General features: G+C 46.8%; 1 protein-coding gene across 7 annotated transcripts in view; it reads right to left on the bottom strand.

Moving 5' to 3' along the window:
- The window catches only part of lrsam1 (leucine rich repeat and sterile alpha motif containing 1), a 77,912-nt gene that overhangs the window by 13,386 nt on the left and 45,470 nt on the right, over positions 1-19,056 (bottom strand). For all 7 annotated transcript variants that reach the window (XM_063073834.1, XM_063073835.1, XM_063073833.1 and 4 more), the window contains 7 exons: positions 14,723-14,767; positions 13,509-13,579; positions 11,510-11,609; positions 6,859-6,946; positions 4,270-4,344; positions 908-988; positions 213-308 (listed from right to left, as the gene is read on the bottom strand). In XM_063073834.1, the coding sequence (XP_062929904.1) occupies positions 213-308; positions 908-988; positions 4,270-4,344; positions 6,859-6,946; positions 11,510-11,609; positions 13,509-13,579; positions 14,723-14,767 (556 nt within the window). The remainder of the gene's footprint in view (positions 1-212; positions 309-907; positions 989-4,269; positions 4,345-6,858; positions 6,947-11,509; positions 11,610-13,508; positions 13,580-14,722; positions 14,768-19,056) is intronic.

Raw genomic sequence — 19,056 nt, 5'->3', positions numbered from 1 at the left:
TAGCAAGTGATTGGACGGGGGGCAATGGGCAGATGGAATCGGGTGTGGGTGGAGTTGGACGGTGAAATTCTCGTGATAAGGTTCAGGTAATGCAGCTGGCAACAATGAGTAACGCAGTGCCCTATGCTGAGTCCCCAGTGATAACCAGAAACACACCAGTGCTCCTGTAGAATGGTACAAACTCCACCACTGCCACACCCAGACACACGTACCAGCAGTTCCCCCAGCTCCTCCTCCCGCAACCTCTTTTCCTTCAGGAGCTGCTGCAGGAGATCGCTCAGCACCTGCCGCTCGCTCGCCAGGTTTTCCTGCACGTGACAGAAGCAACGACAAGCAGAAGGGTGAGCTTCTGTACTTACCAACTTCACAGACTCGTTTAATGGGATTTTAGTACATTACTAATGACAGTGGACGTGCGAAGGCGGAGGAAGACTTTGAAGCAAACAGACCAAGAGGCTGGAGCACTTTGATCAGCGACTCCTGCGGAGGAGAGGGTTTTAGATATCGGTCGAGAGAGGAGCAGAGGTTGCCCTTGTGGTTGGGCGACAGCACAGGTCAGAGGCACGGGGTGGGTGCAGATGTGGGTTACTAATACAACATTAATCAAAAGCAAGGGTTCATCAATGGTTGAAAACAAAAGCCGAGCTGAAGATCTGGGTAAAAGGTGGGGGTGATGGGTGAAATGTGGAGCTGTGGTGTGAAGGTGAATGGCACAGCAAAGAGACACTGCGCACTCGTTTCCACGAAAGAACACAAGCTGCAGGCTGAAGTCATTGGACAGAGCGGGAAGAATCAATGGCCAAAGATTCAAGATGATGTGAAAGATGCACTAACGCAGCTCCTGAGCTGCTTTACACAGGATTCAGATCATCCACAAACTGTGGTGTTTGTGAGATTTCCACCCTACCTGAAGGTTCTCCAAGTCACTCTCTCTTCTGTCTAACTCGAGATGTGTCAGCTGCATTAACTCATTCTCAATCAGTTTGATCTGAATGATTCAAAACAAACAATAGAATGGGTTGATTAGACACACGTGGATGGTGTGAGGTTGGTTCACAAGCCACCAGCAGCATGCTAGAGGGCTAAACAATGACAAAAAGTAATTTCTGCGCGTGCCAGATGGGATGAAGGATGTGGCTGGTGTTGTGGAAACGTAGCAAAGTGGTCACGGGTTTCCAGTTGTGCTAGGCGGGGCAAATCGGGTACATATGGTTAAGACCATAAGACACAGGAGCAGGATCAAGCCATTCGGCCCATCTAGTCTGCTCCAAGTTTACCTCAGCTCCAACCCCAATTACAGCCTTCTGGAGAAGGGGACTAATCGGGGTCAAACCAGGATCAGAGAAGTGTGATGCCTCAGTCTGAGCAATACCAAGCATTGTTAGCATTGGTGTGAATGAGGAATGATCAGACTATCAGATATAGGAGTACAAGTAAGCCATTCGGCCCATCGAGTTAGCTCTGCCATTTCATCATGGCTGATATATTTTCCACCTCGACCCCGTTCTCCTTCCTCCCCCCCCTCGACCCCCACTGGAACCTTTGATGCCCTTACTAATCAAGAACCTATCAACCTCCACTTCAAACATGCTCAATGTCTTGGCATCCAGCGCTGCTCGTAGCAAAGAGTTCTCAGATTCACCACTCGCTAGCTAATGAAATTTCTCCTAGTGTCTGTTCAAAAGGGATGTCCTATTCAGAGGCTGTGTCCTCTGGTCCTAGACATTCCCACTATTGGAAATATCCTCTCCATGTCCACTCTAGGCCTTTCAATAGTTGATAAGTTCCAATGATATCCAGCTCTTCTGAACTCCTGTGAGTAGAGACCTTTCATTCCCGGGATCATTCTTGTAAGCCTCCTCTGGAGCCTCTCCAATGCCAGTGCATCCTTTCTTAGATATGGGGCCCAAAACCACTCGCAATACTTCAGGTGTGGTCTGACCAGTGCCTTATAAAGCCTCAGCATTTCATCCTCACTTTTATATTCTAACCTCAAGCCAGTTCTCACATTTTGGAACATTAGCCAGTTCTGCCTCGGCAAGCCTGATTCTCATTCCCCGACTGTGCATCGCCTCGGCCCACCCTGCTGTCACCTCTGAGCCAGCCTGATTCTCATTCCCCGATTGTGCATCGCCTCGGCCCACCCTGCTGTCACCCCTGGGCTTTCCCCGATTCTCATTCCCCCACTGTGCATCGCCTCGGCCCACCCTGCTGTCACCCCTGGGCCAGTCTGATTCTCATTCCCCCACTGTGCATCGCCTCGGCCCACACTGCTGTCACCCCTGGGCTTTCCCTGATTCTCATTCCCCGACTGTGCATCGCCTCGGCCCACCCTGCTGTCACCCCTGGGCTTTCCCTGATTCTCATTCCCCCACTGTGCATCGCCTCGGCCCACCCTGCTGTCACCCCTGGGCTTTCCCTGATTCTCATTCCCCCACTGTGCATCCCCTCGGCCCACCCTGCTGTCACCCCTGGGCCAGCCTGATTCTCATTCCCCCACTGTGCATCGCCTCGGCCCACCCCGCTGTCACCCCTGGGCCAGCCTGATTCTCATTCCCCCACTGTGCATCGCCTCGGCCCACCCCGCTGTCAGCCCTGGGCCAGCCTGATTCTCATTCCCCCACTGTGCATCGCCTCGGCCCACCCTGCTGTCACCCCTGGGCCAGCCTACAACAAAGTCCTCCCGCTGTGCTCTCACTTCTGCCCCACTCCACACGGTTCATCTCCTCTGAAACTCCGTTGCCGATATCCTGCTGTGGATGCAAACTCTAAAACAAATTTAAAATATTCATCTTGTGTCTTTTGTCCCCACCTCTCCCCTACTCTATCCCTCTAGTATAACCACAATCCATTCTCCTCCTTTCCCTAACACAATCTCTGTTCCCCCTCACTCTGGTCTCTTGTTTCGCCCTGTCCCCATTACCCCTGTGATTCTATGTATGGTACCTCCCCTTTCTTGAGTCTCTGGTCACTCTCCTCTGATATGACATTTCCTTCTCCTTGCCTTTCTGTGATGTGTGTTGGGATATTTGCTTCAAATTAAAGATGATTTAAATAAGTAGACTTTGCTAAATTAAGTTTAAAATTTGGAAAATTCACAGCATCTATCTACTATACACATTGACCCTACCAATCACAAGTGATCATCTCAAATCAGAACTGTGCAGTTGATAAAACTGGTTGAAAAGCCACCTTATCCATAACCAAATTCAGATGTACTTCCCCTGCCACTTCTACCATTTACCCTCCCTTTCTTACCCCCTTCCAGAAATCACAGGAGATTTCTTACAAACATGTCAAAAGCATTACAAGTTGAAGCCTCACTTCATAGCTCTGACATAATAGCAAGTGTGTACTGAAGGGGTCCTGCATTGTCAGAGTGTAAACTTTTTGAGTTAAGTGGATTCGTCTTCCTGACTCCCCTGGAAGAACACAGTGGAGTTTCTGATGTGTATTTAATAGGGTGTGCACTGGCAGAGTGACACAAGGTACCACACAGACTGTTTGGGACAGCACTGGTACGTGGGCATAGTGAACATCAATCAGTCACAGGATTTGAGACACAAAGCCCGCAGGACCACACACCTTGGTGGTTTGAACACCAATAATGTTCAAACGCTGCTCTCGCCTGCTAGTACTCCTGTGCATGAACCTTTCGAACATTATGATCCAGTTGGAGCAGTGCAATGTTGCAGGTAGCAAGTTCAAGTGGTGAAGCATGGAGATGGCAAAATTAAACATCTGTGACATTTTCCGCTCAGTGTATGGGATGGAACTATAGATCGGGCGCTGCAGTGAATCTTTGATTTCGGGATGGAGGAGCTGTAGTAGCAGGAGGAAACCCCCACTGCCCAAACACGTTACCCAGGCTGCAAACCTCTCAACCAACAGTATTAAACTTCCCACCTGCAAGCTTTTCCCAACAAGGAGAGGAAACAGGATTGTCAGGAGGAGGAATAAAATATATAAAGACAGAGATAAAATAAATATATAGTTCACAAAAGAACGAAGAAGGAACAAAGAAGAGCATGAAGAAAAGAGAAAAGAAATAAAGATGTTGAAGAACTACAGAACCAGCGGGTGTGCTCGGTGCCCACTGTCCTGTCACTGGCTGAGTGCGCCTGGGATTGCTGGTTCACACAGCGCGCTGCACTGTGCTCAGAAACTGAATACTCACTCACCGGGTCCACCACCCCTCCCCAGCCGGTACCTGGGACAGGAAGACAGCGTTTCACATGGTGCTGTCTGTGCCCATTGGACCATACTCACCTGGTCTCTGATTCGTGTATGCTCCCTGTCCTTCTTCACCTGCAGTGCTTCAAATGCCATCTTCTGCATTTCAGCCTGTAAGCACACAAGAGCAGAGAATTTTCGGCACAGGAACTGCAAAGTCATTCACTGGATTCACAGACGTCTATAAATATCTGTTCCCAACCTAGATCCAACAGTGTGTGGTTCCAATCTCCCCTCTCCTCCTGCTCAGAAGTACTGAGTATAACAGTGGCCCCTCCAGTATGCCTGTGAATACTTCACTAAGATGGTGCAGTACTTGCAGCTTGTCAGAAGGTTGGGGTTGTGTCCCTCTTCACCGATGAGGCAGCGGACCGGACTGAGATATATCGGCTGGTTGAGTGGCATTGCAACAGTAAGCTTGCCCTCAGTGTCAGCAAGACCCAGGAACTGATTGTGGACTTTAGGAATGGGAAGTCAGGAGAACACATATTGAGGGGATCAGCCATGGGCAGGGTGAACAGTTTCAGGTCCCTGGGTAGGAACATCTCAGTGGATCTGTTTGGTGCCCAACACATTGTTGCAGCCATGAGGGAGAAACACCAGTGGCTCGGCTTTGTTTGGAGTTTGAGGAGATTTGGAACGAGACCAAATTTCTATAGATGTACAGTGGAGAGCATTCAGACTGGTTGCATCACAGGCTAGTACAGAGGTTCCAATGCGCGGGATCACAAGAGCTTGCAGAGGTTCCAATGCGCGGGATCACAAGAGCTTGCACAGGTTCCAATGCGCGGGATCACAAGAGCTTGCAGAGGTTCCAATGCGCGGGATCACAAGAGCTTGCACAGGTTCCAATGCGCGGGATCACAAGAGCTTGCAGAGGTTCCAATGCGCGGGATCACAAGAGCTTGCACAGGTTCCAATGCGCGGGATCACAAGAGCTTGCACAGGTTCCAATGCGCGGGATCACAAGAGCTTGCAGAGGTTCCAATGCGCGGGATCACATGAGCTTGCACAGGTTCCAATGCGCGGGATCAGAAGAGCTTGCACAGGTTCCAATGCGCGGGATCACAAGAGCTTGCAGAGGTTCCAATGCGCGGGATCACATGAGCTTGCAGAGGTTCCAATGCGCGGGATCACATGAGCTTGCAGAGGTTCCAATGCGCGGGATCACAAGAGCTTGCAGAGGTTCCAATGCGCGGGATCACAAGAGCTTGCACAGGTTCCAATGCGCGGGATCACAAGAGCTTGCAGAGGTTCCAATGCGCGGGATCACATGAGCTTGCAGAGGTTCCAATGCGCGGGATCACATGAGCTTGCACAGGTTCCAATGCGCGGGATCACAAGAGCTTGCACAGGTTCCAATGCGCGGGATCACATGAGCTTGCAGAGGTTCCAATGCGCGGGATCACAAGAGCTTGCACAGGTTCCAATGCGCGGGATCAGAAGAGCTTGCAGAGGTTCCAATGCGCGGGATCACATGAGCTTGCAGAGGTTCCAATGCGTGGGATCACAGCTTGCACAGGTTCCAATGCGCGGGATCAGAAGAGCTTGCAGAGGTTCCAATGCGCGGGATCACATGAGCTTGCACAGGTTCCAATGCGCGGGATCACAGCTTGCACAGGTTCCAATGCGCGGGATCAGAAGAGCTTGCAGAGGTTCCAATGCGCGGGATCACATGAGCTTGCACAGGTTCCAATGCGCGGGATCACAGCTTGCAGAGGTTCCAATGCGCGGGATCACAGCTTGCAGAGGTTCCAATGCGCGGGATCACAGCTTGCACAGGTTCCAATGCGCGGGATCACAGCTTGCACAGGTTCCAATGCGCGGGATCAGAAGAGCTTGCACAGGTTCCAATGCGCGGGATCACAAGAGCTTGCACAGGTTCCAATGCGCGGGATCACATGAGCTTGCAGAGGTTCCAATGCGCGGGATCACATGAGCTTGCAGAGGTTCCAATGCGCGGGATCACAGCTTGCACAGGTTCCAATGCGCGGGATCACAGCTTGCACAGGTTCCAATGCGCGGGATCACAGCTTGCACAGGTTCCAATGCGCGGGATCACAAGAGCTTGCAGAGGGTTGTAGACTCACCAGCTGCATCACAGACACAACCCTCCCCACCACTGAGGCCCCACGGCAGCATCCAAGGACAAAGGGTGCAGGCACTTGAAGACCCCCACTTAACGATCAGGAACAGCTTCTTTCCCTCCACCATCAAATTTCTGAATGGTCCATGAATCCATGAACCCTACCTCCTTATACTTTCTTTTTGCACAAGTTTAGTCCTGTAATTTATGGCAATCTTATGACTTCACATTGTACTGTTGTCACAAAACACAAATACCATGTCACGCACATCAATGTTTTCAGCACCTGCAGTTTCTTGTGCATCTAAAGCAGATTATTTAGTCATTGCTGCTTAAAGGACACAATTGTGCATAAAATGCCTGCCATGTATCCTATATAAATGCCTGTTATCCTTTCAAAATGCTTCAGCATTTGCAAATACAATTCTTTGTAAAAAGATTTCTCTTCGAAGTGCCCTATGCCTCCTCAGTCCTATTCAACCTGGTGGCAATAAGGAGGGACGACAGCTCAATAATTCACAGAGAAGACTGGAACATACCTCGCCAAGAATCTGCCCAATAGTCTTGTGCTGATCCAGCTGCTGAAAGGCCTGGACTTGCTGAAGTCTCCCATCCATTTGAGCCATGCTGTAAAAAAGAAGCCGAGATCAGGGTAGAACCACGGGTGTTGTCCACTGAAACACACTCGGTCACTTCCGTCTTTCACAAGCTACTGTATGACACTGCCATGTCAGGTAACTATTCAGCCTGAATTGTAGATTTTCCACCACACTAAGTGTCACCTTAAGGATTGAGCCAAGAGTAGGTTTACCTTGCTCCATCTTCCACTAGTGATTTGACCACATTTCCTCAGCCTGCTGCCTCACTATGGGAATGTCATTCCATTTGCACAAGGCTCACTGTTGTCATTCAGTTATATCTAACCCACACTTACCTACATCCTTCTCACTGAAAACCTCCACAATTTTACCCTGGACTATGACGGTATTTGTATTTGACACATCCTCATCCACTTTAATTCCCTCCTCCTAGTCTGCCCTCATTTTCCGCTACTTCCTCTCCCCTTGCATGCATGACTCCCATAAAACATACTCCCCTCTGCACCTCATCCATTCTGAATTACCACATCTCCCAATCCATTCTTTGTGCCTTTCACCTCATTAGTCCATCATCCTGGTGCCCAGCACTAATATCTGACTCTACCCCTATGGGTACCACATCTCCACCCTCTCTGCTCCCTAACCCGCAGTAAACGCTGAGCAGCTTGGCTGGGTCTGGTCTGCCCGGGATTACAGGATGACCAAGTATGGAATGCTGGTGCATCTTTAACCCTGGAATGCTGAGAACCCCGGTGCACTGGCACATAGACCAAGGTTAATGAATGCGGCTGTGAGTTGGGGAGGAGCTCATTCAAACCCGCGAAAATATAGGCACAGCAGAACTAAGACCAGAGCAACATGCTTGGCAGTCAGAGCCTGCACTTTCAGAGGAAATTAAGAAAACAAGGGAAAGAGAAAACAAACCAAGCCAGTGTCCCACGTGGACATAGAAAATAGGTGCAGGAGTAGGCCATTCGGCCCTTCGAGCCTGCACCGCCATTCAGTACGATCATGGCTGATCATCCAACTCAGAACCCTGTACCAGCCTTCCCTCCATACCCCCTGATCCCTTTAGCCACAAGGGTCATATCTAACTCCCTCTTAAATATAGTCAATGAACTGACCTCAACTGTTTCCTGTGGCAGAGAATTCCACAGATTCACCACTCTCTGTGTAAAGACGTTTTTCCTCATCTTGGTCCTAAAAGGCTTCCCCTTAATCCTCAAACTGTGACCCCTCGTTCTGGACTTCCCCAACATCGGGAGCAATCTTCCTGCATCTAGCCTGTCCAATCCCTTTAGAATTTTATATGTTTCAATAAGATTCCCCCTGAATCTTCTAAATTCCAACGAGTATAAGCCTAGTCGATCCAGTCTTTCATCATATGAAAGTCCTGCCATCCCAGGAATCAATCTGGTGAACCTTCTTAGTACTCCTTCTATGGCAAGAATGTCTTTCCTCAGATTAGGGGACCAAAACTGCACACAATACTCCGGGTGTGGTCTCAACAAAGCCCTGTACAGCTGCAGTAGTACCTCCCTGCTCCTGTACTCGAATCCTCTCGCTATAAATGCCAGCATACCATTCGCCTTTTTCACTGCCTGCTGTACCTGCATGCCCACTTTCAATGACTGGTGTACAATGACACCCAGGTCTCGTTGCACCTCCCCTTTTCCTAATCGGTCACCATTCAGATAATAACCTGTTTTCCTGTTCTTGCCACCAAAGTGGATAACCTCACATTTATCTACATTAAATTGGATCTGCCATGAACTTACCCAGTCACCTAACCTATCCAAGTCACCCTGCATCCTCTTAGCATCCGCCTCACAGCTAACACTGCCGCCCAGCTTCGTGTCATCCGCAAACTTGGAGATGCTGCATTTAATTCCCTCGTCTAAGTCATTAATATATATTGTAAACAACTGGGGTCCCAGCACTGAGCCTTGCGGTACCCCACTAGTCATTCTGAAAAGGTCCCGTTTATTCCCACTCTTTGCTTCCAGTCTGCCAACCAATTCTCTATCCACATCAATACCTTACCCCCAATACCATGTGCTTTAAGTTTGCACACTAATCTCCTGTGTGGGACCTTGTCAAAAGCCTTTTGAAAATCCAAATACACCACATCCACTGGTTCTCCCCTATCCACTCTACTAGTTACATCCTCAAAAAATTCTATGAGATTCGTCAGACATGATTTTCCTTTCACAAATCCATGCTGACTTTGTCCGATGATTTCACCTGAACCAGGCCAAGAAACCAAATGATCTAAAGTGGTGGAATTCAATGTTGAGTCCATAAGGCTGCAGCCTGCCCAGAGAGAAGCTGAGGTGTTGTTCCCTCACCCCTGCAGTGGGCCTCACTGTGGCAGGGGAGGAGGCTTGCACCCACAGCTGCTCTCTTGATTTGGACAGAGTGACCAGTTGAAGGAGAAGTTCAGTCAGGCTCGTGGGACGAGAGTTAAAAGTGGCAGGGAACAGGAAGCTCAGGGCTGACGCAGGGGTTCTGAGAAACGGTCACATTTGGTTTCGCCATTATAGAGGAGACCACATTGTGAACTACACGGGAGGAGAAGCAGGTGAATCACTGTTCCTCCTGGAAGGCGGTCTGGTGGGACAGCAGGAAATGAAAGGATCTAGTGCAGATACCGGGTAAGATGCTGTAAGAAAGGGGGTGGAAAAGTGGACCTAGGAGTCAGAAAGGGAACACTCCCTGTGAAATGATGAAAAAGGAGGAGAAAGGGACATGCCTCTAGTGGTGGAATCTCCTCGGAAGGTGCCAGAAATCATCGAGAGATCTATTGACTGTGGAGGCTAGTGGGATGGAAGGTGAGGACTGCATCCTCATTCTGCCCCGTAAGTGACGGGGAAAGAGTAAGGGTGCAGAAAATAGATTTTGATTCAATCAAGGGCATTGTTAACAATAGGAGAGGGGAAGCCAAAGTTCAGGAGAAACACATTTCAGACACCCCTGTATGGAAGATTTCATCATCGGAGCAAAGATGTTGGAGATGGAGGAACTGGGAGAATGCAGTAGAGTCCTTACAGGAGGCAGGGTGGAATGAAAAGCAGTCAGAGGTGGCTAAGGGAATCAGTCGGCATATAATGGATGTCAGTACTGGCCTATCTCCTGAGACAGGTCCAGAAATGGAGGGGAGTGGAGGGACAGGGTCCAGAAGGACTAAAGGAAAGAATATTCTACGTATCCCATAAAGAGAGATACAGCTTGGGTCCACAGCCGTTCTCCTGATCTGGACAAAGTGAGCAGTTGAAGGAGAAGTTCAATCAGGCCAGTGAGTGTGGTGGTACAGAGAACTGGTTGAGCCTCTGTTCAAGGAAGAAGCAGAGAGCACTCCATCCCATGTTACATGGGATGGAGGTGTGAAGAGGCTGGGCATCCATGATAAAGATGAACCTGTAGAGATCAGGAAACAGTCAGTATGGTGGAGGGCATCAGAGGAATCACAGATACAGGTGGGAAGGGACTGGATCAGAGGAGAAAGGGTAGAGTCAAGGTAGGAAGAGATACCGTCAGTGAGACAAGAGCAGGCCAGACCAATAAGTCTGCCAGGACAGTAAAGATTGTGGGGATAGAAGTGCTCTTTGGGGCTGGGATACAAAGAGGCTGAAGGCTGACGAGGCAAGGTCTCACTTTGAGAAAATGAGGTCCATAACTGTCTGGGAGATCGTGGTCTGACGTTTGAAGGCAGAATCATGATCCATAGGGAGGAGGCGACCCGGAATTGATGTCTGGCCTCTGCGAGATAAAAATTAATTCATCAGATCACAGAATAGCCCACCCTTGGCAGTGGGTTTGATGCTGTATATTAGAGTTGGTTCTGAGTGAATGGAGTGATGCAAGGTCAGAATGGGGTAGATTGGAGTGTGAAAGGGGAGCAGAAAAGATACCATTGATATCACATCTGCATTCAGCAATGAATATATCTAGAGAGGGAGGGTTTCAGGTAGATCAGGAGTACTGGAGGGTCATCGTGGTTTGGGTTTGGAAAGAAGGCAACTGACCAAAGAAATGGACAAAGAATCGGAGGTGGCAGAAGTCGTCAATGTCAAGTCAAGTTTGGAGTTAATTGAGATGAGGGTATGAGGGATGAAACCATGAGGACTGATAATTATACTGAGGTGAATCGGTACCAAACGTACTTCAGTTTTACCTTGTTCTCCTGGGTCCATATCTTTTTTTCATTCTTACCTCACAAAAGTCTCTCAAATAAATGTTCTACTTTCTTTCTCAACATCTCACCTCATTGTTTCCTTATTCTGGGTTCCCACAGTTTCTTCTTGTGGTGGCCGGATGGGCACCAGGGACTGTAGCACTAACGATGGTTTATTTTTTGTAGGTGGTCTGCAATCTTTGGTGAGGCAGCATTGGCCTCCGACGTCAGTACAGGTGTGACAGAGCTCCACATCAGTCTAACCCATGTCACAGCAGCAGAATTAGGCCATTTGGCCCATCAAGTCTGCTCCGCCATTCCATCACTCAATCAATCTGCAACCATTTCAGCAGTCGTTCAAAACCAACCGAAGAGGTTCAGAGCAATGCTGCCGCTGAGAACTCTGGTTATTTGTACCTGGTGCTGGCTTCATCTACCAGCTGTTGTCGCTTCGTCTCATAGACCGTCTGCAGGATCCTGTTCAGGGTGGTTTCCGACAGCATCTCCTGCATAGCAGCTAAAAAAGTGAAGAGGAGAGAGAAGGCATTTCTACCTTGCTAACGTAATCCCAGTGCACTTCACACTACAGTTGTTAATCTGTGCCACTGTGGGAGCCATTGCCTCACAGCTCCAGAGAACCTGGGTTCCTCTGGTGCTGCCTGCATGGAGTCGACATGTTCTCCCTGTGACTGGCGCTCCATTTCTTCCCCTGTCCCAAAAATGTGTGGGGTAAATGGCAGCTGCAAGTTGCACCGGTGCTGGAGGGTTGCTCATTAATGGAATGCAAAGGCCTTAGATAGTTGAACATCTGGGGTGTTGGACTTGAAGAGGGGGGTCTAGAAACAAGAGTAACTGGCTGAAGGGCACAGGGCAGATGGGTGCACAGATCATGAGAGATATTTGCTGTAAAGAGATCAGCCAGAATACAACACAGAAATACATAGAGAGGGCAACCAGGTGGGGCAAGGGACAGATACCTTGAGCTGAGTATACAAGGCAAGTGGAACTGTGATGCAGTGACTTATTTCCTCTCATTTTTGTGACGTCCCCTACTGGGCCAACACAACCAGTCACTGTATGTCACTATCAGGCTTTTCTGCTTCACAGAGCAGCAGCATTTCCCAAAAGACTCCAGTTTCACCAAAAAAGATATTGTTGTGACCCCATTTTAGAACTGTCTGAAGATGAAGCTTGCCTCTCAAAGTCCAACCCCATGTCCCCATTGTGAAGGTGGAAAAGGGCAAATCCAGCCAACAGGCTGTGGTGAAGCTGTACAGGTCAATCCCCTGTACAGAGGACACAGTGGATTACAGAGACATTGTAAAAATCCAACCGGACCATCGACTTTGGACAATGGAGATGGGCGGTCATCAACGGCCTATGTTCCACTGGGAGTTCAGCGGCCAAGAAGAAGAAGAAGATGATGATGATGATGAAGTTTACAACAACGCTAGCCTCTGTGCCTGGAACTTTGCTATGACTGGGGAACACAGGTCCTTAATGTAGCATTTATGTAAATCTTTTATGACTTCAGGATACTCTGTGCCATGCTTGATTTAACTTGCACGCACCTCTCTTCACCTCCCGAGTCAGTGGGTGGGTTTGCACAATTCAATCCAAGCTAACACTTCAGTGCAAGAACGAGGAAGTGTGGTATTGTCCTGAAGATGCTGGCCTCCAGATGAGATATTAAACTAAATAATTACACCATGAGGAAAAACTCAAACCTTTCTGAAGTACTTTGTGACATTCCAAGGTTGTGATAATGAGTAAACAAAAGCAGATCTTCCTTTTCACTTTGAAAGACTTTATAGCCAATGGAATACTTTAAACCAAAAGTAGGAATTTCTAATCAAAGATGATGAACCCAAAGTGTCACCTTTCTTTCTCCCTCACTGATAGTGCCTGACCTGCTGAGGATTTCCAGCGCGTGTCTCATTTCCAACAGCAGTCACTGGTACAACAAAGAAACTACAACAGGTAGTTTATGGTCAGCAAAGTCCCAGACATCAAAGTGAGGTAAATAGCACAGTTATGTTTTAGAGACATTAGACAATGGGTACATTTTGACTTAGACATCAGTGGGGTGAAGTTGGAATAGAAGCCCCCCGTTCTGGGAGGCTGTGTGTGTCATTGTGAGGCTGAATTGCCAGCTGCACACTCTGTACAGCATTGGAGCTTCCCTGTAGTTTATGTCCTCACAGCTCAGGAATGGGACTCAAAACTACAAGCTTGACTTACGGATTAGCAACCCTTCGGGGAAATGGCAGCTCTCCTCCCTTATCCAGAACTACTGTATGTTCTGTCCAGTGGAGAAAGCCAGCTCAGCAAAAGAATTTTAATATATATTGACACACATTGCTAGAATCCCAAATAACTATGAGGAAATCTCCGCACAAGAGGGTGAAGTGCTTACCCGCTACCTCTTTCTTTCGCAGTCTCTCATTCTCCTCTTGTGTTATAGCCATAAGCTGTTCCATTCTCACCCTACAGGGGGCAGACAGGAGGCAACAGTTACAATACTATAGGGAGTGCGGATGCACAATGCTGAATGGAAAATTCTTCAGTTCTCCCAGTAATGTCTCCCATTTCATTGCCTTATTGATGGGAAACAAAATAACTAGCATGTGTGTTTATTATAGAACAAGCTGGGGAGAAGAGAGAGCAAAACAGGCTGGGGTAGACAATTCCGACTGGCCTACACAGAACACCAAGAGTTATTGCTCACAAGGACATCACTGAGTCAGATTAGCACCCTCAGGGGTGCATGGGACAAGCCATGAGTAACAGATGGGCTCAGGGAAACAGGGAGCTGGATGAACACAAAGGTACAATTATTAACAAAGTGTAATGGAGTGAGCATTGTATGAAGACATTTTTCTTGATGTTCTTATTTTAAATACTTGTGTGGAAGTAAAGATGAATCACATTTCACAGTAAAATTCAGTAGCCAAGAGCCTGGGAGCATTTGGGACTTTGTTCCAGAGGTGAGAGTGATCCATGCAGTTATACATTGACATGACTATTTTTTGCTCTATAGTGGTTACTAAGTCATAGGATATGCAAGAACATTAAATTTAGCACACAAAAATTATCAGAGTGTGGGAGGCCAGTCACAGTGTGTTTGAGTGTTACTTCTTTGTTTGAGCAATAAATTAGGTGCAATCAGCCGCTCTTGTAACTTTTTGATTTACTGTACATTTTAGTGGAGAGGTGGTCTTTATCCCAACACCACAAGATGGTTAACTATTCCACACTATAACAACACAGGATAAAAAGCAATTCCTCTAAATCTATTTTCATTCTGCCTCCCTACCATCTCCACAATATGAATAGCTTTTAACTACTTGTTCTATCAAAGCCCAGGGTATTTAACATTTTAAAAGTTTCCTTTCAGACTTCTGAACCACAACACAATAGCCTCAGGTCTCTCAAGTCCAAATTTTCATTTTGGATAATGAGCCATGCAAAAAGAAAGACTGTTCAAATATTTGGACATTAATAACTCATCACCATCTCTTTGTTGCAACTTCCTGCCACTGTTTGTGAAACTTCTAGCAGCCCTGGAGATTTTTACAGCTTCTTGGGGGTTTCCGTCTCTTGGCTTCAGATTTCACACCTGGTTCTCACCTCTCTTTTTCCAGTGACTCTATCAGCATTGAGTTCTGTTTTCTTCTAAAAAAAATTAAGAAAAACATTAATTATTGTAATTGTAATACACACAAAAGGAGAGACCAGGTACATACACACCCCAACCCCCTTTCTCCATTGCCCACAAAATTACAGGTGTCCCCCGCTTTTCGAACGTTCGCTTTACGAAACCTCACTGTTACGAAAGACCTACATTAGTACCCTGTTTTCGCTAACAGAAGGTTTTTTCACTGTTACGAAAAAAGCAGCGCGCGCCCTGAGCAGCCAAGCTCCTCCCCCGAAACTGCAATCTAGCCGCCATTGCTTAAACACGTGCTTTATCTCGATTTATTTTGTGCATCCGTTAGCAAGATGAGTTCTAAGGTATCGGAAAAGCCTAAAAGAGCTCGTAAGGGTGTTACACTTAGCGTAAAGCTAGACATAATTAAGCATTTCGATCGTGGTGAACGAAGTAAGGACATTGTCTGTGCGTTGAACTTGCCTGCATCCACCATTTGCACTATTTATACACAGAGAGAAAAAAGCTTGAAAGCTGCCGATGTTACTGTTGGCTCTGCTCGTAGCAAAGTGTTGTCTCTTAGTCGGCATCCAGTAATGGATAAAATGGAAAGTCTATTGCTTGAGTTGATGGATGGGTGTACAAAACGTGGTGTTCCTTTAAGTTATCTTATACTTAAGGAGAAATCAGTCAGTCTTTTTAATAAGCTGAAACAGAAAGCACTGGCCGATGGTGATGAAAGTGTTGCGAAAGTGGAATTTAAAGGTAGTCACGGGTGGTTTGATCGGTTTCTGAGGCGAGGGCAGCTTCATAGTTTATTGTTTACTGGAGAGAGTGCTTCGGCTCAGACTGAAGCTGCTGAAAGGTTCCCAGCAGAACTGAAGAAAATAATTACAGAAGGTGGTTATTCGTATAAGCAAGTGTTTAACTGTGACGAAAGTGCAATTTATTGGAAAAAATTGCCGAGTAAGACATTTATTTCGAAAGAAGAAAAGCAGGCTAAGGGACACAAGGCATTGAAGGACGGGTTTACCCTAATGCCTATTATTAACGCCACTGGTGATGCTGTCCTTAAGCCTCTACTAGTGTACCATTCAGAAAATCCGAGGGCACTTAAAGGCGTTGATAAGAAAACACTTCCCGTTGTGTTCCGTTCATGTCCAAGCAGTTGGAACACCCAAGTGCTTTTTTCTGAGCACATGAGCAGATACGTTAGTCCTTTTGTTGAAAAATACTGTAGAGAAAATAACCTCGATAATAGGTGTCTTGTGATTGTCGATAATTGTGCTGCTCATCCGCTTGCCATTACCGAGTATGGCGGTAACATTCGTGTGGCGTTCTTACCGCCGAATACGACATCGTTGCTGTAGCCGTGTGATCAAGGCCTAATAGCCACAATTAAGGCTTACTATATGCAAAATGTGATGCGTTTTATTGTAAGTGCTATTGACAGAGAGGGCAACTCCAAAGCATCTTTGCGAGAGATCTGGAAAGACTACAATATAAAACTGGCAATCGCCAACATTGGAGATGCTCTCAATAAGCTAACAGTCTCGATGGGAAATGGCGTTTGGAGGAAACTATGTCCCGAAGCAGTGAACGATTTTAAAGGCTTCGAACCATCAACAATAAATACGACAATAGTGAGCTTGGCTAAGGAGGCTGGGTTTGTGGAAGTTGACGAAGATGATGTTGAAGAGGTTTTGGCATCCCATGACCAAGAATTGACAGATGAAGAGCTGATGCAATTGCAAGAGGAAAGGATAGCAATCGAAACCAAACACAGTAGCAAAAATAAAGTCGTTCAGGACGTGAAGCAGTTGCGTGAGATTTTTGCTGCGATTGACAGCGCTGCAATGATTGCAGAAAAGTATGACTTTAATTTTGAAAGGGCTCGTAGGTTTAGGGCAGGTTTGCAGGATGTTTTGAGTGCTTACAAAGAACTGGATGATCTAAAAATGCGCGAGGCTCAGTAGTCAAGTATACTGTCGTTTTTCAAGCCTTGCACATCAGCCACAGCAGACGACGAACCTCGACCTTCGACATCGAGGCAGGCAGACATAGAAGAAGATGACCTGGCTGCCCTATTGGAAATAGACTATGATGAGATGACACCCCAGTTTCCTCTATCTCCCACCACCCCAATTTCAGCCTAACACACCATCCCGATTCCTGTAGGTGAAACTACACTGTACATACATTATTTCTACTTTATATAGGTTGTGTATTTTTGTGTTATTTAGTATGATTTGTTATTTGGTATGATTTTTCAGCCTCATAGCTTAAAGAGAGAGTGCTTCCGCCGACAGCGCCTGCACTGACAGTGCTTCTGCTGAGAGCGCATGCGTGAGATTTTCGCTGCACTAGACTGTGCTTCACTGGTTGCAAAAAGTATTTCTACTTTACATAGGTTGTGTATTTTTGTGTTATTTCGTATGATTTGTTATTTGGTATGATTTGGCAGCCTCATAGCTTAAAGGTTACTGGAGAGAGTGCTTCTGACGAGAGCGCTTGCGTGAGATTTTCGCTGCGCTAGACAGTACTTCAATCATTGCAAAGAGTATTTCTACTTTATATAGGCTGTGTATTTATCATATCATTCCTGCTTTTACCATATGTTACTGTTATTTTAGGTTTTATGCGTTATTTGGCATGATTTGGTAGGTTATTTTTTGGGTCTGGAAATGCTCAAAAATTTTTTCAGTATTAATAAATGGTAATTGCTTCTTCACTTTACATTCCGACTTACAAACCGTTTCACTGGAATGCTCTACCTTCGGATGGCGGGGGAAGCCTGTATTCTTTAATTTCAGAATATAAGTGAAAACTTCAGTACTTTATGCAAGGTCAACAGTTCTGATAAATTTCACCTGGGGTTTAGGGGTCTGCCCAGCCTGAAGTGGTACTGCCCGCTTTAATTAGCACTGCATTTTTGGGACTGTCAGTTCAGCAAGTGACCATCCAGACACACGGAGAAGAGAATTTGGATTCTGTCAGCACTGCACACAGGTATCGCTCCCACCTGGTAGCCAATGGGTTAAAATCCAACTCCAGGGACCTTAGTTTATAACTTGTTGTTGGGATGTGCCCTCTTAATGACCCCATTCCAGTGTCTTGCTCACCATTTCAAGGGGTAGTCCATAAGGACAAAAGATATAGGAGCAGTATTAATCCATTCGGTCCATCAAGTCTGCCCTACCTTTCAACCATAGCCAATTCCCATTCTCCCTCCTTCTCCCAATAACCCTTTAACGATCATGAATCTATCAGTCTCTGTTTTAAATGCACCCAGTAGCTTGGCCTCCTCCGTTCACCATGGCAACAAATTCCACAGATTCACCACCCTCAACCAATGAGGTTGAGGACATTCCTCCTCATCTCAGGGACGTCCTTTCATTTTAAAGCCGTGCCCTCCGATCAGACCTTAGACTCTTCCAACAATGCAAATATCTTCACCACATCCACTCTATCCAGGCATTTCAGTATTTGGTAGGTTTCAGACTTTTCCTTCTCGACAAAGGGTTCCCAACCTGAGGTTCGTGGATCCCTTGGTTAATGTTGGGGGACAATGGCATAAAAATAGTTAGGAAACCCTGCTCTAAGCTCCAGCAAGTACAGCCCCAAAACCATTAAACCCTCTTCATACATAAAGTCTTTCATTCCCAGGATCATTCGTCTGAACCTTCTCTGGGCCCTCTCCAGGGCCAGCACATCTTTCCTTAGATTTGGAGCTCAAAATCTCTCTCACAATATTGCCAGTGCAAAAATTCCACACTTCAGTGACACTGGGATGACATATAGACCAGACAGGAAAGGAGAGCAGATGTGTTTTCTGATACACATTGGTGAATCAGATACGATTTTATGAGAATCCAGTACTTCCATGGTCACCAACACAGACCTTAGCTCTTAGTTCCATGTCCATTACATATATGAACTTAAGTCAATGGGACAGCACAGCATCACCACAGTCTCACAACTCCTTTGACGTGGGTTCAATTCTGACCTCCGGTACTGTCTGTGTGCAGTTTTCACATTCTCGTTACTCTGTGGGTTTCTGCTCACATCCCAAAGGTGTGCTGGCTGTTAGGTCAAATATGGCTGTTGTAAATTGCCCTTGTGGTCAATTTCCATTCATTGGTGCTTATGGAAACTTACAGTGGGCAATGATGACTCTTCAAAACATCTGACCAGTTGCCTGTGACTAAAACAAATTTTATCTCAATGGAAATTTCGCAAGATTGAGGTGAAGTGACAACTTAAAAAAGATGGAAAATACGCAAATAGGGCAACAAATGCCCCAGGGTGAGCTGCA

Source organism: Mobula hypostoma, chromosome 21, assembly GCF_963921235.1.
Source record: "Mobula hypostoma chromosome 21, sMobHyp1.1, whole genome shotgun sequence".
Classification (NCBI taxonomy): Eukaryota; Metazoa; Chordata; class Chondrichthyes; order Myliobatiformes; family Myliobatidae; genus Mobula; species Mobula hypostoma.
The sequence above is the reverse complement of the archived record's forward strand: the minus strand, read 5'-3'. Positions and strand labels throughout refer to the sequence as shown.